The sequence below is a fragment of the Gouania willdenowi genome, chromosome 12, assembly GCF_900634775.1.
Source record: "Gouania willdenowi chromosome 12, fGouWil2.1, whole genome shotgun sequence".
NCBI classification, from domain to species: domain Eukaryota; kingdom Metazoa; phylum Chordata; class Actinopteri; order Blenniiformes; family Gobiesocidae; genus Gouania; species Gouania willdenowi.
The window spans coordinates 15,078,607-15,098,785 of record NC_041055.1 but is presented as its reverse complement, the minus strand read 5'-3'; the positions used below and the strand labels follow the sequence as shown (position 1 = coordinate 15,098,785).

Here is a 20,179-nt window from a genome sequence, read left to right as displayed (position 1 = left end):
ATGGACCCTGCGCCTCCAGGCATTTTCCTTTCGGGTGCACTACAAAAAGGGTTGCTGTAATATCGTACCTGACGCCTTGTCACGTGCACCCCAAGGTTCTGAAGGGCAAGTCCTCTTAGCCGTTCCCAAGACCTACTGGGCTGACCTACCAAGATCACTCCAAGAAATAGCTGATGCTCAAAAGTTGGACCCCACCTGTCAAGAGCTCGGTCCCTCTACAGACCAACCCAGTCCGGGCCGTATTCATTGCCAACTCCAGCAGGGTGTGTGGTATAGGGGGGTACCATCCAAACATGGGGGTTACAACTACCAGCTAGTAGTGCCTGCGGCGCTGGTGCCCCAATTCCTGGCGTATTTCCATGACAGTCCCTTCGGAGGACATCTTGGTAGGATGAAAACGCTGTTGAAGGTTCTTCAGGTGGCTTGGTGGCCCACGGTCCGAAGGGATGTCTGGAATTACGTTCGCATCTGCAGTACATGCCAGCAGTACAAAAGCCCCAATGAGAAACCAGCTGGACTCCTCCAATCGTCGGAGGTGAAAGACCCAGGCGAGATGATTGGGGTGGACTTCATGGGACCATTCCCCCTCAGCAAAGATCGAAACTCCATACTGATGGTAGTGGTGGACTACTACAGCAGATGGGTTGAAGTGTTTGCCATGAAAGATGCAAAGACACCCAAGGTCTGCAAGATCCTCAAGAATGAGATTTTCACGCGCTGGGGAATTCCCAAGTTCATGGTGTCGGATCGGGGACCCCAGTTTACGAGTCAGTTGATGGCCCAAGTGTGTGAAACATGGGGCGTGACACAAAAACTCACCACAGCATACCACCCCCAAACCAACATGACAGAAAGAGTCAATCGCACCCTGAAAACTATGATGGCCTCCTATGTTGGAAACCATCACCAGGACTGGGACAAGTGGCTACCTGAGTTCCGTTTGGCCCTCAATACCGCTGTGCATGAAACCACGGGGGCCACGCCTGCCAGGCTGACCCTGGGAAGAGAGCTGAAGGGGCCACTCGAGAGACTAGTGCACAGAGCTCCAGCGCCATACACATCTGCATATCTCACCCTTCAAACACACACACAGTTGCGGGAGGAGGTCGAAAAACATGTGGGCGTGTCCAAAAATAGACAAGCCAGGTACTACAATGCACGACGCAGGGATGTACACTTTGCCGTTGGTAGTCTGGTCTGGGTTAGGTCGCACCCGCTGTCCAAAGCTTCCGTTAAGTTCTCTGCTAAACTTGCGCCTCGATGGAAAGGGCCTGCTAGAGTAGAGAAGAAATTAGGCCCTGTGAACTACCAAGTTCGCTGGATGACAGATCAGGGGAAGGTGGACACTATTAACGTAGTCGACATGAAGCCCTTCTTCGGTCCTGATAAGCCGCTGGCTGGGGGGGGGGGGAATGTAAGGACCGCATAGGTCCCTACGTGTGTGTCACCCAGCAGGGATGAGCCAACCCTTTTTTAAATGTCATTTATTGTGCAGAACCTGGTCACAGTGGATATAAAATCATTTAATTTTGGTCATTTTCTTTCGTAGTACTGTTTTATTAATGGAGCTGTAATTGTGAATGGGAGCTGTCACGCCTATATGAGGTGATCAGGTCGCGGGCGCCAGGCGCTTAGTGTTGTGACGTCACCCGCCAACGACACACTGCTCAGAGCTGCAATACCGTGGAGCATACCTCTTTGTGGATTGTACCGTTGGGTTTCCTCGATCATCCATTGACGGGTAGGACAAGACTTCGCGGAGCTGCTGGGATCATCTGGTTCGACTTCGGATGCACGGGAGGGCAGCTGCTTGGTGTTTGACCGAGCCTGCGGTGGGAGCAAGGCATCGGGGTTTTGGACGTCAGCGTGCATGGACTTTTGATGGACTGATAAACTCTAGTTTTCTCGCGCCATAGGGCGTAGTTTTGTGTTTGGTTTTTGGTTGTACATGGGTTTACGCTCGAGCGTTGGGGTGGGATGTGCTTTGAACTGCCCGAAATACAAGGCTAATACCTATAAGCCAAAGCTATTTTATGTGTTAATGTGTGTGTCGGCTTTCATCCCTGCTGGTAGACCGATCCGTCCGTGACCTGAAAGTGTGTTGTAGCTTTATTGCCTTGGAAAAGACAGGTGAATCGTTACAACATTACATGGCCAATTAAAGACGAAAGCCCCGATTTAATAATTACCTGATCAGTTGTCAGTTTATACGGCAAAAATTATGGCTATTTTTATAGTTTGTTGTTGTGATTCATTAGCAGCTCCTTATAGTATCCAAAATATGAAATCTGATAGAGAAGATTTAATGTTTGAAATTTGTCAGAGAAAAATTAGAAGAGAGGACACAATTTTAACTAAAATGAGGTTTGATCATACAGGGCTGAATAAAACAATGTTTTTGTTAGGTAAAAGGGAAACAGATGAATGTGTGGAATGTAAAGTCACAGAAAATGTTGAACACATAGTGTTTCATTGCACAAAATACAGAGAAGAAAGATTAAGGCTAAATCAGAAGTTAAGAGAGCAGGGAGGAAATGGAGCATTGAGGGATTACTTGGAACAACAGGAGAGGGAATCAAGAAAACACAGAAAGCTGTGATAGAATACTTGAAAAATATAGAGATATACATGGAAGCCCGTTTCTGCCACAAAAAAATAAATAAATAAATAAATAAATCACAACCGAAAGTCATAATTATGAGTTAGAAAGTATTAATTATTAGATACAAAGTCATAATTTTTAGTTAGTAAAGTCATAATTATGCGAAAGAAAGTCACAATTCTGAGGTAGAAATTCATAATTATGAGTTAGTAAAGTCATAATTATGAAATACTTTAACACATTTACAGCAGCTCACGTGGTGAGTAGCTGACGCTGAGACATGGCTGATAAGACTATCGAAGACTAGACAGGGCTTTACAAATCATGAAATACTTTGTTTGCTTGCAAATTCACATGGAATTATGCTCAGTAAATGCACCCTTGAAAGGATTCTAAGGAAAAAGGAAAAAGAGATTCTGGCGTCAAAAGGATAAAACTGATGTGGCTGAAGTAACACGATATATTGAACAACAAATGGAGATTTCTGGTCAGTGCCATGGGTACAGATGGATGTACCAAAAAGGTTTCTTTCTCATAATTATGACTTTCTATCTCATAATTATGACTTTGTTTCTCTCTCTTTTTTTAGTGGCGGAAACGGGCTTCCATAGATATATTAGGATTTAGTTTATTATTATTATTATTATTATTATTATTATTATTATTATTATTATTATTATTATTATTATTATTATTATTATTATTATTATTATTTATTTTTAGTGTGAATAGTGACATAAGCTCAGCTACATACTCCGGTACAGTAGGTGGCGGTAGAAGATGGGGAACATTTAGTTGTTGCACAGCGGAACAATAATACTGACGGACCATCGTAGCGGTGGCGTCTTAAGCTAAAGCAGTGACGGGTTAAAAAAACATCCTTTAAAATGTCTTCATATCTCATTTTAAAGCCATGAGTTATTATTTTACAAAGCAAAACTCGTTGATTCCATGCAGGTATTTTGTTTGAATTGAGGTCACTTCATAAGTAATGTATTAGAGTTATGTGGGGTGAGATCGAGTCTCCGGTTAAACCTCAGCCTGAGCCTACAGCTGCAGGTGGAGAAGATGAAGAGGACCGGGACTCGTTAACAGAGACCAAGGCGGTTCAGCCTCTGAAGGATGATGTTTGGTTCTTAGAAAACAGTCTGCAGCGACCACAGGTGAGACATTAGCACCATGAGGCTGCGTGACTCCAAATACCAGATTTAGGTCATTTCATGTCATTTCAATAGATTTCGTGTGTTCTTATTTTTCTTCCTTTTTCAGCTTTTAGTGTCTCAGGAACTATATCACATAGGAAACTGCAATTTCAGTTCCACCTACTCACTCAGAATATACAAAAAGTTCTGACATATATCCTATCTGGTGGACATGCTAGCTCCTCAGGGTTTGGGTCTTCAGCAAACAACTTATCATTTGCTTCTGTTCCCTGTCATTTTTATGTACATAAACTGTTGACATCATCTGATGATTAGTTACATGTATGCATTGGTTCTTCTTGGGTGACAGTCTCTCTAAATCCGAAAAAATCCTCTCATTATTTCCATAGGTTCATAACTGCATGTGGGAATGTTAGGAAAAAAATGATGATCTCTGTTTTAATTTATAGTATAATGATTACTCTTTCTTGGGATATAAAACAATTTTTTGTAAATTTTCAATGAATATTGAAAATCCTTTACATGAGGCCATTGCAGCTTGCCTCTTTGTTTTATAATCACTTGTTTATTAGTTTTTAGCCACAAACCCCAAAAAACTGTTTTCCAATTTTGAGGAGCTGGCATGTCCACCAGATAGGACGTATAGCAGATCTTTATGTATATTCTGAGAGAGTAGGTGGAGCTACATTACTATACCAAATTACAGTTTCCTACATGATGTAGTTCTTGAGATATTGGAAGCTGAAAATGGAAGAAAAATAACGACGCATGAAAATCAACACATACCCCTCTCACTAAATTGTCTATATCTCAAGAAATCCATACAGTGTGTTTGCTATTTGTTGAAATGATATAAATGACTCAGACAGGAGTTACTACACAGTAGAAAACAATAGTCTCAGGTCAGTTACTGCCTAAATGTGTTTCAGGTGGTGACCAAAGAGCTTCTAAACCAATCTCAGTCCAGTTTTGTGAACTCAATGATCGAGGTAGTAGCCTGCAGTGGAAGCCTGGTGAAAAGTCAGCAGGTGGGAGACGCTGAGCTGACCTTAGAGGAGCGTAGAGTGGAGCTACTGCAGCAGTACCAGAGCCGGCCCCTGGTGTTCCTTGAGAGGTACCATGTATGTACACACACACACATCAGTAATAATCACACATATTCAATTCAAAAAAGGTTGTGAAAAGAAGTGTGTTCCTTTGCTTCCTAGGCATGTCTGAAGCCACAGTACCTGTCGGCGTTTTCCCACGTCAGCTCAGACCCTCGGGCCCAGCACTACAGTAAAGTGATCCAGAGAAGATCAGCAGGATCCACCACCAGGACCAGAGTGAAGAACCAGCGCTACGCTGCCCTCAGAGCTCTGCAGCAGGGTGAGGACACCATTCAGCAACACACACACACACACACACACACATACAGTATTACATTGCATACGATTTTTTAAACATGTCTTTGATCTCTCAGGTCATCCTCCCCACACAGATTCAGATTCTCATACACAACATGAGACCCTCAATGTGCTCATTGGACCCTCTTCCCACTGTCCTGATCAAATCAAATATCACTTCCTTAAGTGGTCTAAATCAGCAATTCTCAACTGGTGGGTCGGGACACAAAAGTGGGCCGCGGACAGCTGGTTAAAAATCAGGGTTGACAAGTAATGAAGTACAAATACTTTGTTACTGTACTTAAGCAGTTTTTTCTGGTATCTGTACTTTACTTGAGTATATATTTTTTGGCGACTTTTAACTTTTACTTCTTACTTTTTTAAACAAATGTACTTTCTACTCCTTACATTTTAAAAATGTTACTTTTAAGTCCTTCAACGATGACGTCACGGCGTAAAAAGACAAAATTTTGGTAGTTTGAGCTTTTTTCTGTTAGGCAGGTCCCTTAGTTTTACGGTTAATATTTTCATGTTTTTAAATTTTTTTTAAAAATGTTTAAAACTCACATAATTTATTTACAAATTGCATTTATTGTGAGTGCTGGATTCCCCAGATGTTCTAATGCAACTTATTTAAATTTTTTTTATGTACCAGTGTTCTACAAGTTCTTAAAAAATATATTTTAGCATCATCTAAAATATCAGCGTCAGTTATTTAAAAGTTACTCCAAATTTCTGCTCAATTCCAATAGACAATTCTCATGAAAAGTTTATATTTTTACGGTAAATATTCCCAAAATTGCAGAGCTTATGGAAATTTACTGGAAATGTTCCCATGATGCAACCCTAATTCTAACCCAGTGATTTTAAAACCCTGTACGTCAAACTTGTGAAGTTGTGATTTTTTTTTTTCCCTTTGTGGTTCACTTTCCATGGTTATTTGATGTGAAACGCTGAGCTGTCATCACTCTCAACTGATCACTCGTGCTCTTACAGGGGGTCAGTATTTCAGTGACCAACAGATGCGGATGCGGGAGCCGCTGCTGTATGAACAGTACATTGGCCAGTACATGACGGATGAGGAGGTTAGTTTGACTTTTATACCTGATTAGTCTTCATAATCGTGAGTATATGTGAGTTTGCTCCAGAATTCCGTCCAAGAAGCTGGTTCGGGGTGTACCCTGCGTTGATCACTCACTATCATCGTGTCAAAGATGGTTGGACTCATTGGCCCTCATTTATCAACCGTTCGTACGTTCAGATCTGAGCGTACAACGTGTGTTCGACCACATTCACGCAAGCATTCGTATTTATCAACTGTGACGTACAATCACGTCAGGTCTGACCTCGTGTACGATAATCTGAGTGTGTGGATTTGTGGTGCAGCAGCAAAATGTGAGTGAGTCTGAAAATTAAGTATTAAACAAACTTCAGCTGTCATTTAAGCATAAGCAGACACACACTGAGAACGACAGTAGCGACACCTTTAAAACAGAGTACAAGGACTACAGAGAAGCGCTAAGAATCTCGGGACATGTAGGATTTTAATGGAAACTACAACGCCGTGGAGACCGCCCGAGTATGTTTGAGCCTTTAATCACACGTTGGTCCTGTCGTACGACCAAATTTGAACTCAAATTTACACCCGTTTTCACGCAAGGTTGATAAATGAGGGCCATTAACTCTTTTAAAAGCTTGAATTACTGCTGCTTAGGTGCTGGAGCACTCCCAGGAGGCGATGCTGGATAAAGAGCAGCCGGGGGCACCAGGAGGAGGAACGGGAGGGCTCGCCCACCTTCTCCTTGACTCCTATCAGGAGCGACTCATTCAGAACCGTCTGCAGGAGCAGCAGGAGAGGGAGGAGGGCGCACGGGAGGAGGAAGATGAAGACGATGGTGAGACAGGAGATCAATCTAATCCTGGGGGTATTTCATCAAACCCAGCTCAGGGTTAAATCCAGGTTTAACCTGAGAGTCCGGCTCCGTTAAAGCAGGTTCTAACTGGAACATCCGTTTCATCAAAGAGAAAACATCTTAGTCGCCATAGTAACACGGTCTGTGGTCAAACCTACTCCTGACCAGGTTTAAGCAGCAGGCTTGGCTTAAGCTGCAGACGCACTCACGTGAAACCACATAACCACCATTAATTTGAATAAATTCATTCTGTGATGTTTTAAAACACTCAACAAAGACCAACAAAAGGAAAAAGGAGTAAAAAAGACTTTTGTTATACTTTTTCTCACTAGAAAACACCAACTTCAGCCCTTCACTTTTAAAATGTTCAAACCACAGAAACTTCTTAAAGACTAACTAAACCCCTGCTTTCTGCTGACCTGCCACTAGGTGGGATTATGGGCGGGGCTCCTGAGCAGTTAAGACACACCCAGTCACAGCGCTGCACAGTAGCTGAGCAGAGGCTGGAGCGCCGCTGACACACACACAAAGACGCACACACGTAACACTAACTACATCGCATGTTCGCGCACACGCAGAGACAGACGGGAATACACACATGAGGTGTCTGTATGTACACACACAGAGCTTAATGAACCCTCTGATTAGAGCAGAATTTGCTCTTTATAGAAGCACAGAGTCAAAAACATCATCGCAGTTCAGGATGAAGTTGCTCAGTTGCTCCGTGTGTATTGTCGAGCTGTGATTGGAGGAAACCCTCCTCCCTCCTCTCAGCTTTTATAGGAGGGGCGGGGCCAACGGTTCTGTTAGTGATGCACAATAATCCAAATCTGTCTCAGCCAATAGCAAAATTAAATTGTAATAGCTGGCGTTCAACCCTTAGAGGGCAGTTACTCTGACATTTTACAACTAAATACGCATTGGTTTCTATTGGAAAAGATGCTGCGCATGCTCCCTCATGTCTTTAATCATTAAATCTGTGATCGATCTCATTGGTCTTCTAAAGTCGTACACATTGTCAGCTGGCTTGGCTGAGCCAATGAGCTCCAAGCTGAGAAGAGTTTGATGAAATGGGAAAAGCCTGCATGGTGACGGATGGTTTGGGTAAGAACACTTTGAAGAAATACCCCGTTATGTTGGAGCTTTACTCTGACTACTTCATTTCTACTGTAGATAACGGAGCTCAACAGGTGGAGGTAGATCCAACTCCAGAGGAGAAGGCTCTGCTTAGGGAGGAGTTCATCAGTCAGATGCACCAACGCTTTCTGGATGGCAAAGACAAGGATTTCAACTACAGGTCAGCCTGATCCTCAGCCTGTGTTTACGGTAGTGCTACAGCTATTGAATATTTTTGTAATTGAGTATTCTGTCGATTTTTTTCATCGATTAATCAAGTAATCGGATAAATTACACTTTTATGTTTGTAAACAACTATATCAATAGTGTGTTATGAAATATGAAAGACCTGAGTAAGCAATTGTCAGTTATTCCTTTTTCAAAACTTCAACACGATACAATACAATACAATACAAACTATTTCCTTAGGTTTATCATAATAAAAAAAAAAAAAAGTAAAACAGGTGTAGCCACTGCTATAACCCATGTGGTAAGACCTGCAGCTTCCTCCACGGTGCATGAGGGACCTGTCTGTCTGTGCGCTGCTGTGATGTACTGTGGGTTGACAAAAAAACAACATTGATTTGTACAACAAATTCAGTGAATAAATATATATGCTAATGAATTCAGTTTTGTCCATATTTAGCATTTTTAATAAATATTGTTTAGTTTGTTGTTTTTTACTGATTTTTATATTTTTGTCATTTGGTGTATTTTTCTGTGTTGTTTGTTTTTTTGGAGTCGTGTATTTTTATATCTTTCTGTTGTCTTTTTGTGCATTTTTTGTATAATTATTGTTTTTTGTTGCCGTTGTAGTGTGATTCTTGTCATTTTGTGTATTTTTGTGCATTTCTGTTGTCATTTTGTGCATTTTTTGTATAAATATTTAGTTTTGTGGGGTTTTTTTAAACTCATTTTCATATTTTTTGTTGTTTGGTGTATTTTTTGTAATGTATGTTTTTAGGAGTCATTTTGTGTGTTTTCAGAGCCTTTGTGTGTATATTTAGTATTTTGTTGGTTTTTGTTGTCATTTTGTATATTTTTGTGCATTTCTGTTGTCGTTTTGTGTACTTTTTGTATAAATATTGTTTGGGTTTTGTTTTATTTTACTAATTTAGTATTTTTTTTTATTTTAAATACCGTGTGTGTGCGTGTGTGTGACGTGTGTGTGACGTGTGTCTGTGAGACGTGTGTTTGCGCGTGTGTGCGTGCGTGCATGCGGGAGAAAGAGAGAGTATGTGTGTGTCACAATCATAATAATTTGTATAGTAACTGTAGCATTTTATTTTCTGTGTAACACTTCACAAATACACTTTTTCACATAATACCTCGCCATGTGGCCACTACAACTATTCTTTCACAATGTACACTAACAATGAACACGACATTAACATTAGACCAACCTGTTGGTTCTGCTTGGCATTGAAGAAGTGCTGTGATGGAAAGCTAATTTTGTCTTGCAGTACACGCATTGTACTGTGTTGCGTCCGATTTAGTTTATAATGGTCCCACACTTTCAACAGTTACGTTGTTTTCTTTGCTCTCGAGGTGTGACGAGATTAAACTTGACGATATTTCCCGTCGCGTTAAAAATCTGCCTCGCAAGATTTTATTTATTTATTTTTTTTTTTTTTGTGAGCGATCCAAACTTCCATTTGTGGCCTGTGGAGGCAGTAATGGCCTGCCAGAACCTAAAGCAGGAGAAGGAAAAGAAGAAGAGGTACATTTTAGTTCTAGTTTCAATTTGTGGAAGAAGTTGTTTATGAACAGTTAAAAGAACATTGCTGTGTAGTTGCAGTTAATGACATACTTGGTCAGGCTCTGTTTCCTTTATTTGTATTGACAGAGTAGAACTTTGGTTTTTTATTGCACGTAATATTGTTTGCACTTCAAAAAAAAAATAAATATATATATATAATTTTATTTTATCCATTTTATTTTAACTTTTATACATTTTAGTTTTTGTTTCAATTTGTGGAAGAAGAAGTTTATTATAAGCTAATGCTTAGATCGTGCATGTAAAGAGTTATAATAAAAAATGTCAAAATGCAAGTGCAACTCAGTTAAATAAATGTCTGCTGATCCAGTCATATATTTTGTCTTTGTAGTTTTCTTAAAATCTCGTCTCGTCTCATGAGCTGAGTGTATCGTCACACCTCTAGTATATAGGCAGGTGAAATGTTAGAAAACTAGCACAACTACCTTATCGGCACAATTGAGCATGAGATTTCAAATTCTTCTGATTGTTTCTACATTTTATCAGAATATTTCTGTTTATCAATGGTTTTATTTAGCCTTGCAACATTGTGTGACAATAAGGATCCCACAATCTGTTAATTTTACTGGTACAACGTGCAGTCCTAAGAAAAGATGACTTTTGGATTAAATTAGGGTGACCATACGTCCTGGTTTACACAGACATGTCTTTTTTTCACATCTTGTCTGGACGGATTTCACAAACTCATCAAAATGTTACAGTTTCCCAGGGATCCTGAACGCATCTAGAGGATCACGTTAAATTAAATGACTAACTCCACTAATATTGCCTTTATCTGAGAAATCCCACCAGTTTCTGAAAGGCAATGGGTTGCTCTTTATGTACTTTTACTCATACCTGACGGAATTATTAAAGATGCTGCTTTGACGAAATGGTCACTGTTATGGCAGAATTTACGGTTGACCTTATTTGAAGACATGATTTATTGCTCTGGTTGAATGATGGAATCCAGGAGAAGCATTGATGATTTTATATAAAAAATGTTTATTCTAAACTAAGAAAAAAGGTACAAGATGGAACAAAATGAAACAAAATTAGCGTCCGTCCAGGCGGACGTCCGAAGGAAGTGCCGCGCCCCGCTCCAACAGTTTCAAAGCTTAAGCTTTTTATACAGATAAGAAAAGGTCCCAACAGTGAGAGACAAAAGGGAGGGAGTCAGATGCCCATAGTGGAAATGTTGGAGGATGATGAAGATGTTATGAGAAGGTTTGGCTCCAGTCTTTATCTGTCTTGATAAGTGTGTGCGTCAGTGTATGTCTGCATGTGAGCAGAGATTCTGGCCTTGGCAGAGACTGTGCTGCACTGAGAATAATACGATCTGTACTGTTTAATCAGATGTTCAAAAGTGTAATGAGTAATGGAGTCGTCATGTATTAAAACATGACAAATTGTACACATGAACATACATTTGAGGATATGATGATGAATATAATAATTGACCATAACATTCCCCACTTTTGGTCGCCTCAACGACCAAATCAAGAAACAAAATTATTATATTCCACCTTTGCTGTCTGTCAGGGTTAACCATTAGCATCCTTATTGTCATACATTGGATATATTCTTCTTTTGTGAGGCACAGATATATCAAGAAAAATGTGGAAATAAACCTTAAAAAAAACTTCATCATTATTATCAATGGCATGAATCATCAAAAATCATCCTTTATTACATCTAGATAAGCAAAAATCATCATTTGCATCAAGGACATCACTCGTCTTCATCGGCTGAGTTCAGTGGTAACTGGGGTAACCAATAGCATCATGAGTGAAGAACCTTGAGTATTTTTCTCAATCGTAGCAGAAGGGTTTATGACTGTATTCCTGCAGCTAGGTGTGAGGTTGTCCTCCCTCAACCTAGCTATGAGCATTTGGTGTGGCTTATAAACAAAGCTAGGCCCTTGTTCTAGAGAGTTTTCTTGTGTGTGTGTCTCAGTGGCCTTGTCGGTTCCCCCTTCATTGTTCGGTCAGCCTCCGTCTCAGCATCAGCTGGTGTCGGCAATCATCTTGGATCCATGTTGCCTGCTCCGCGACCTTCACTGCCGTGTGGGTCGTTCGTTTCCGGTCGGCGTTGTAGATGATTGGTTGTTGTCTGAGGAAGGGTAGTCTCCACACACCTGGCAACCTCTCTTGGGATCGGAAGGTACCTGAACAGAAGAGGGGGAAAAACACCGAAACAGAACTCTTGGGATTGGCTGGTACCTGAACACAGGCGCGATCCCACTACTGAGGCTTTAGCTGGTACCTGGTACCTGGTAGGCTTTAGCTGGTACCTGGTACCTGGTAGGCTTTAGCTGGTACCTGGACAGAAAAAAAAAGGGGGGGGGGGGGGAAAACAAAACCGAACAAAACAAAACAAAACAAAATAAAATAAAACGAAATGAAATAAAATAAAATAAAATAAAATAAAATAAAATAGAATAGACTAGAATAGAATAGAATAGAATAGAATAAAAGTTTAGGGGTGTTAGGTTTGGTTAACTAACTAAATGAATAGTTAGTATGGCCAGGAAGGCAGAGACAGGTCAGAGGTCAGGATCTGAGAGCTTTTCAGATCCTAAAAGGTGCTGCTGCACAATCACACAATGGTTAGGTGTGGGTTAGTGAGCTTTTAGCCATGCTAGCTCTGTAGCCCATTCGCACGCGAGTGGGAAAATATGAGGCTGAAAGAAAAGCAGGAAGTATTAATTCGATTTTCTTTTCCTGGAGTAAGAAGAAGCATAGCTGGAGTTGCAGTGATTATCTGTGGTACATCTACTTACCTGGTGAGAAGCAACAATTTGAGAACCACTGTTTATAAGGACATGCAAGTCGGACGGAGAAGGACATGCAAGTCGGACAAGTGTGGAGTGTGGTTACATGTCTTCTCAAGATGAATACATACAATTGGGAGACATGGAGATGTGAGAAAGCTAAATGAGTTTAACCAAATAAATAAATAATGTTATTTATTTATTTAAATTGTTTGTTTCATTTTTCGTTGCTATCTCTTATTTGTGAAGGAGAAATGTTATTCTATCCTTTATTTATTCTGAATAATGTTAACACTCCACACCTATTCACATAGCCTAATTCTTTTATAGAGCTGAATTTGTCAGTTCATTTATTTCATTCATTTCCCTCATAATTATTATTTGAGATGTAATTTACTTAATTTTGAAGGTCAATTGGTGGCAAAAGTGTCTCCTATTCTGTGTCTGAACCAGAGTTTAGCAAGATTATTGGCCCTTTAAGGTTAGACAGAATTAAAGTTAAGTTGAGTCGAACAATCATATTGTCTTTTGCTCTCTGTATTTATCCCATTCGTAGGGGTGACGAGCCCCAGCACGGTTTGGAGAGCTTCCTTAAATGCTTGGAAGTTACTCAACTTTAAACTATCTCTTATTTCAATCAATTATCAAGAATTTCAGGAGGACCCTTTTTTTAATCTCAGGCGACCCAGATTGGGCCACCAACCCAATGTTGAGAACACTTAATTTTTCCCTTAAAAGTGTCTAAACCCAGTGAAGGTGTTTTATGGTCTTGCACGCTAAGTGCTGGTGGAACAAGAAGAAAATAGTTGGAGGGTTTGATGTATATTTTCCTATGATAAAATATAAATAAAAAACCAGAGGGACGTTGGCCCGCTCCCTTCCCTTTTTTACATAAGAATACATTTGGATTCTTAAAACCATATGATAAATATCATTGGAAAATCACTTATCTGATCATTTTGGATGTGTCTCCGTTTTCCTCTCTCTTGTGTCCGCCTGCCTTTGTGCCCTCCAACCTCCTCGACCTCCTCCTCCTCAGCCTTAAAAGGTCAAAGCCTGGGTCAACTGTACGCTCCTTTTGGAAATTTGAAGATCTGTCCCCACTTTTGCAGTTGGATTGGAAGTCGCTGTAGTCTCTGGAATAGATATTATGTTAGAACATCCACAATATGTCATATTGTCACGTGTCTATTTCAATCTATTTCCCCTTTGCTTCCCAGTTACAGTTATGGACAATACTTCCCTTTAATTCTCATCCTTCATCATAAGAAGCAGTGACCAGGCATGGCGGCGAAGAGGAAGGATCGGAGTCGAGAAGGCGGTGGCATTCTGTTAGGAAACACTCAGAAACAGAAAGAGAGCAAACCATTAAGACTTAACTGGATAATTTAAAATATCTCTTTTCTTTAGTTGGATCTGATTCGTCTCCTTACAGCGACCTGTATTTTGGAAAAAGCTACATAATAACAACAACTAAGACGAAGACGTAGACAAGTGCACACCACAACGAGTATACACATATAACAACAAAAAACATGGACACTGAACATGAACAGTAAGGTCAGTCAAGGTCAAAGCCAGTCATTCCACTGAAAGTGGTATCATATATAAAAACGTCGTTTGGTGTTTTTAAACACCCAGAAAAAAACCTTTAAAACCTGGTAACTTTTTAGAGGGCCCAAGGCCTAAAACCTTAATTTTTAACAAGCAGCAGTGTTTTCTGAACACCCCACTACATAATTGGCAAAAACAGGGAGAAGATCAAGTGCATCAGAACCCAGGAGGAAAAGAAGGTGAAACAGAGGAACATGTGTAGTCAAACAGCCATTCATCGGTCAATCACTCAATGACACGTCCACGGCACATTCGCACTCACAACGCGGTTCTCTCAGGCATACGTAACGTGTCATCATTCAGTCACTCATGCACCGCACACGTTCATGCCTCAATTTTCACGTCCATGCATTCACAAGGTTTTGCTGCATAGTGTCTAAGTGGAATATAGGTCTCATCTAACCCACCAGTGGCGATAGCCAGTCCACCTCATCTCTCAGGGTCAATGAGCTCTTATTGCCCCCCCATGCTTGGCAACCTTTTAGTGTTAATTAATTGCTTTTTACTGGTATCGTCTGATTACTAAGAGGTACGCTCCTTTTTACTTCCGCCTTGGCGGAGTCTTAGATTATCGCCCGTGGTACTGACAGTCTGCTCATCTGCTGATCAGGCAGGAATAGCACAGCCGTGTCTAACTCAACAAACTCAACCGCGGTACCAAACCGCGGGAAATTCACCCGCCGTCCGTCTCCAGAAATGTAAAAAAGAATCTCTGAATCAGCAGGGCCCAACCACCGCTCTCGAAAATAAGAGTTTGGGAGATAATTCACAACAGTACCAAACTGAAGGAAAACACAACCTTCGGTACCAAACCGAAGGAAAACTCACCCGCCGTCCGTCTCCAAAGATATAAAAACAATCTCTGAATCAGCGGGGCTCAACCACCGCTCTTGAAAATAAGAGTTTGGGAGATAATTCACAACAGTACCAAACTGAAGGAAAACATCGCACAACTGTCAGGACTTTTATTGGGCACCTCTAAGATTGGACGGAGCACGCAACCTCTAATAACCCTCACTCTAAGGGAACGTAGAAATTTGTTCAGAACGGTATTCGGTTACCAAGCATGTATCAAATCAGGTGGACCGCTATCCCCCAAAGAGCGCTTTCCCTAGCAAGGTTTATCCTTTTTCTGCACATTAAACCAGGACTTCTTGTTTGAAAAGTAATTGCCTATGTACTCATAGCAACTATTGGGACATTTTTTTTTTTTTTTTTTTTTTCTCAGGAAAAATTTGGTACCCCCCCCTGCTGTCGAGTGGCTTTGGGCCGGCCAGACAGTCCGACGCGGTTAAGGGGGAGGCGCGCAAAATGAAAACAATGAATGTTGAACTAGGCTGTCTGTCGCAAGCAGCTTCAAAAAGGGTAAGGTACAGATTGTTTACGAGGGTATCGGTCAAAAAAATGTCAAAATTTAAACTTGTTGAGGCTGCAGTCCTCAATCTCTGTCTCAATTTTCCTGAAATTGAGTAAAAACAAAAGAGAAAAAGAAGAATCGTTCAGAAATAACAAAGGAGAAAAACGTGTGAGCTCAAAAAAATCATGGCCAATAAAAATTAAAACTTCAGCTCCAAAAGCTGAGGCAACAGAGGGCTCTGTCTTCAGCGGATGTAACCATATCTTGCATTGTGGGGGGCCTCCCCTCAATCAAGAAAATAAATGAAAGAAAAGCAAACAAAAACAACCTTATCAGTAACACTATTTTCTTCCCCTTTGTTTGTTGTTTTCTCATAAAGGCCAAAGCAGTGTAAATAAATGAGCAACATAATGAATAAAAGCAAAGATAAATGATGGGCACACTTGATCTCATGTGGCAAACAGAAGGGTTCTGTGTGAAGTTCTGGTGGTCCTGTGTTTCTCATAGTTGTGAATGTGGGTGTGTGACTGTATGTCTGGTCTGTCTGCGTGTGAGAGAATAAATGAAAACAAAATAATCTAGTGCACAGTCAGAAGATAGAGGGGTTAGTATTGTGCGAAGGAGAAGCTTGTTGGCTATTTGCTAGTTGTCCCCCTCCATGCCAAAGTTCAAGGCTAAAGTGATTTAGCACTACCACCAAAGGCTGTGGTGGACTTCTTGTTGCTTGGTATCCTTGTGGCTTTTGAAACAGTGTCTTTTTGGTGAAGATTTCCAGCAGACGTGTGACCAGTCTGCAGTTGCTGCCCATCATTCAGGCAGTAGTCGTGGCGTTTAACTCGCAACTCATTGGTGGGGGGAGTGTCCACTCCGACGCCCACAGGTTCTCAGTCTTTGATGATGGGGCATTGGCATGCGGCCCATTCATAGACGATGAAGAGTTGACTTGGGACTGAGCGAGTTATTTCAGCATTGCTTTGCTGAATGGGAGTTGAGTCCTTGAGTCCTGAAAGGTCACACACCTTTGATTGTCCATTTCCTTCTGATGCTTGGTCCTTTGAATGATGTTGACATTTCATTAGCGTAAGAGTTGAAGGTGATTTCATTCTTTCATTGAAGATGTCGTTTCTTCAGGGGACAACCACAAAGCCAACAGAAACTAACAATTTAAATAATAAAAAATGATAATGATGGTAACAGTAATATTAAAATAAAATAAAATGAAATACTGTATTCATCTGTGTGTGTGTGTTTGAGTGTGTGTTGCCCATCAAACATGAAATCAAAATAAAATTTAAAATTAAAATAAAAATAGTGTCTGTGTGTAATGGCACTATTCTGTCACAAGTGTGTAGTGCACTAAACTGGCCAGTGAGGGGCGCCACCTCTCTCTCTCTCTCTCTGTTGGGTGTGGCTCTCTGTGCGTGCGCGTGCCTGTGCGTGTGCGTGCGCGGGCTTCCCTCTCGCTCTCTGTGTGTGTGTGTGTGTGTGTGTGTGTGTGTGTGTGTGTGTGTGTGTGTGTGTGTGTGTGTGTGTGTGTGTGTGTGTGTGTGTGTGTGTGTGTGTGTGTGTGTGTGTGTTCACACGTCCAAAAAAAAAAGAAAAACACAGCAGCGACGTGTGTGTGTGTTTGGCTCTCTGTCTTTCTCTCCCTTTCAAAGGAAAGCCAAGCCAAAGGGAGAAATCTGATTCCACGTTTAAACAAAATAAAAACAAAGATAAAAAAAAGTAAAACTCGCCTGAAAGCATGATCTGAGTTCACATCATACCAAGATTGTATATGCGTATGCATATATTATTTGTTTATTGGGTTGTTCATCTGTTTGATTCACAGAAACACAATTTAGGTTAGGTTCGGGGTTTTAATCTTTCGGTACAGAGGTGAACTCAGATCATGGCACCGCTGGGATGTTTTGGAAACTTTGGTTGCCCGTCTATCTATGGTCAGGACCTCACAGGCTGTCTGTGGGTGTCCGAACAAAACCAAAGTAAATAATGACCAGCCGTATTTTATGCCTAAACAAAATATCCGAGCCCGAAGAAAAACAGAGGGAACCTACAGCATTAAAAAGCATAGAACCTCAACCATTTGAGCCCTTCTCTCTATTCACTGTCAAAACACAGAACAGCTGAGGATCACAATCAAAGCTCAAAGCTGAAAATCAATACAATGCTTGACTGGTTCCAAAAAAAATCAACACAGAGCGAATATATATATATGTAAATGAAAATTTACATATATATATATATATTTATAAAGGCAGCTTTACCTTAGTCCGAATTGGTGTTTGAGGTTCAACCGATGGTTCGTGCTCCAGTCTCTGTCCGAGGGCGGACCACCGCGGGCCAGCCCCGGGGCTTCAAATGTGTCGACCCAGTGCTGGTCCACGATCGACGCCCCACAGAGCAGAAGATGGATTCAGTTCGTCGACGCCAATTGTTACGGCAGAATTTACGGTTGACCTTATTTGAAGACATGATTTATTGCTCTGGTTGAATGATGGAATCCAGGAGAAGCATTGATGATTTTATATAAAAAATGTTTATTCTAAACTAAGAAAAAAGGTACAAGATGGAACAAAATGAAACAAAATTAGCGTCCGTCCAGGCGGACGTCCGAAGGAAGTGCCGCGCCCCGCTCCAACAGTTTCAAAGCTTAAGCTTTTTATACAGATAAGAAAAGGTCCCAACAGTGAGAGACAAAAGGGAGGGAGTCAGATGCCCATAGTGGAAATGTTGGAGGATGATGAAGATGTTATGAGAAGGTTTGGCTCCAGTCTTTATCTGTCTTGATAAGTGTGTGCGTCAGTGTATGTCTGCATGTGAGCAGAGATTCTGGCCTTGGCAGAGACTGTGCTGCACTGAGAATAATACGATCTGTACTGTTTAATCAGATGTTCAAAAGTGTAATGAGTAATGGAGTCGTCATGTATTAAAACATGACAAATTGTACACATGAACATACATTTGAGGATATGATGATGAATATAATAATTGACCATAACATCGCACACGAGGAAAAGAGAAGAGAGACTGAAGTCCAAGATTGATTTAAAGAGACCAAATATGGTGGATTTATTAAAAAAATATCAGCAGGAAGATGTTCCTGGATGATAAAACCTCCATGGAGGTTCAGAGAGTGATTTGAAAACAGAGGAGCCACTGGGAGAAACTTAGAATGTAGAAAGTTAAGGTGAAATTTCAAATGTAGTTCAAATTAATCTGAACTTCACTTCATCACCTCCGTCTCCATGACAACAGACAGAATAAAGCTCAGAGTCAGTATGGGACCATATGATCTAAACTTTCAGTTATTTTTTTTAAGTGTATTTCTGTAGACCTTGAGTTTTTTTTCCCCCATTTATTTTCTTTCTAGGAGATGTTTCTCATTATTTCAATGGTTGAGAGATTTTTAGAAGGTATACATGAGTTTTTTTCAAGGACAGATTGTTATAATGCATAATAAAGGTGATTGACTTTAGTCCTTTTTTAAGTGTTTGTTATAAAGGGGGAAATCAATTTTTAACCCTTATTGACAATAACTTTTTTATCTGTTATATTGTATTTTGTCATTACAAGGTAGTTTCTAGAAAACTAGAATACTTTGATTATGTCAAGGTCATCCCAAGTGTCCTCTTTATGGGAAATCAACATGTGGTCACCCTAATTAAATGCTTAAATGTATTCATTGTTTTTATGTGAAGTTTTCGATAATTTGACAATGTCAACATGTGTGGGCCTGTGTTACAGCGAGGTGGATGAAAACCCAGATTACGATAACCTGGACATCGTCAGCAGAGATGCGGAGGATAAATATTTTGATGATGATGACGAAGAGGAGGAAGATGGCGAATCAGAGGAGGAAGAAATGACAGATTAAAAGATTTCCACACCCACACTTTGCGATTTAACTGTTAATACAGACTGTTTTCTGTTTTCTAAATAAATGTCAGAACACAAAACTACAACTTGATGTTTGTGGTAATTTCTCCCCAATTACACTCATCTTTAAAATTAAGATTTTTAATATGTATTCTTCTTTCATCTGCTTTAAAATATTTGGTTCTAAATTTTTGTTTCTTCAGTTGACACTAGTGAGTCAGCAAATATCATTCTTAGGTTTACTCACTGCCTGGAATGAATTAAGAGATCCATTCAAATGTGTCTTTGATTATCTGAATGCAAATGTAGGAAAGAGTGATTTTTGTCTTCAATATATTAATTTAGAATAAATTAATGTTAGCCTAAGGATCTAGGTCAGTGTATGTTTTGGCCATTGAGTTTTCTGTTCAGGAAAGGAAATCCAAAAACAAAAAATGATTGGTTAGTTGATTTTTTGATTTTTTTAGTTGGCTTGGCCCCATCAGTTCAGCTGGGAGCTGGGCTTTAGGTTGAAACAATCATTGATCCCCCTTCCATTTATTTATAATTTTTGTTTATTTTTATTTAATTATTTTTTTCTCTCATTTTCCCTCTCTATTTTATTTATCTATCTATTTTGTA

The 20,179-nt window shown here is 40.3% G+C and overlaps 1 protein-coding gene across 1 annotated transcript; it reads left to right on the top strand.

Annotated features, from left to right (window-relative positions):
* The first annotated feature begins 3,412 nt into the window (after positions 1 to 3,412).
* Positions 3,413 to 19,644, top strand: ccdc97 (coiled-coil domain containing 97). Its single transcript, XM_028462814.1, has 7 exons — positions 3,413 to 3,765; positions 4,695 to 4,886; positions 4,974 to 5,133; positions 6,147 to 6,235; positions 6,865 to 7,045; positions 8,237 to 8,360; positions 19,427 to 19,644. Exons 1-7 carry the CDS (start codon positions 3,607 to 3,609, stop codon positions 19,554 to 19,556), a joined length of 1,035 nt encoding a protein of 344 aa, XP_028318615.1. The 5' UTR covers positions 3,413 to 3,606; the 3' UTR covers positions 19,557 to 19,644.
* The last annotated feature ends 535 nt before the right edge of the window (positions 19,645 to 20,179 follow it).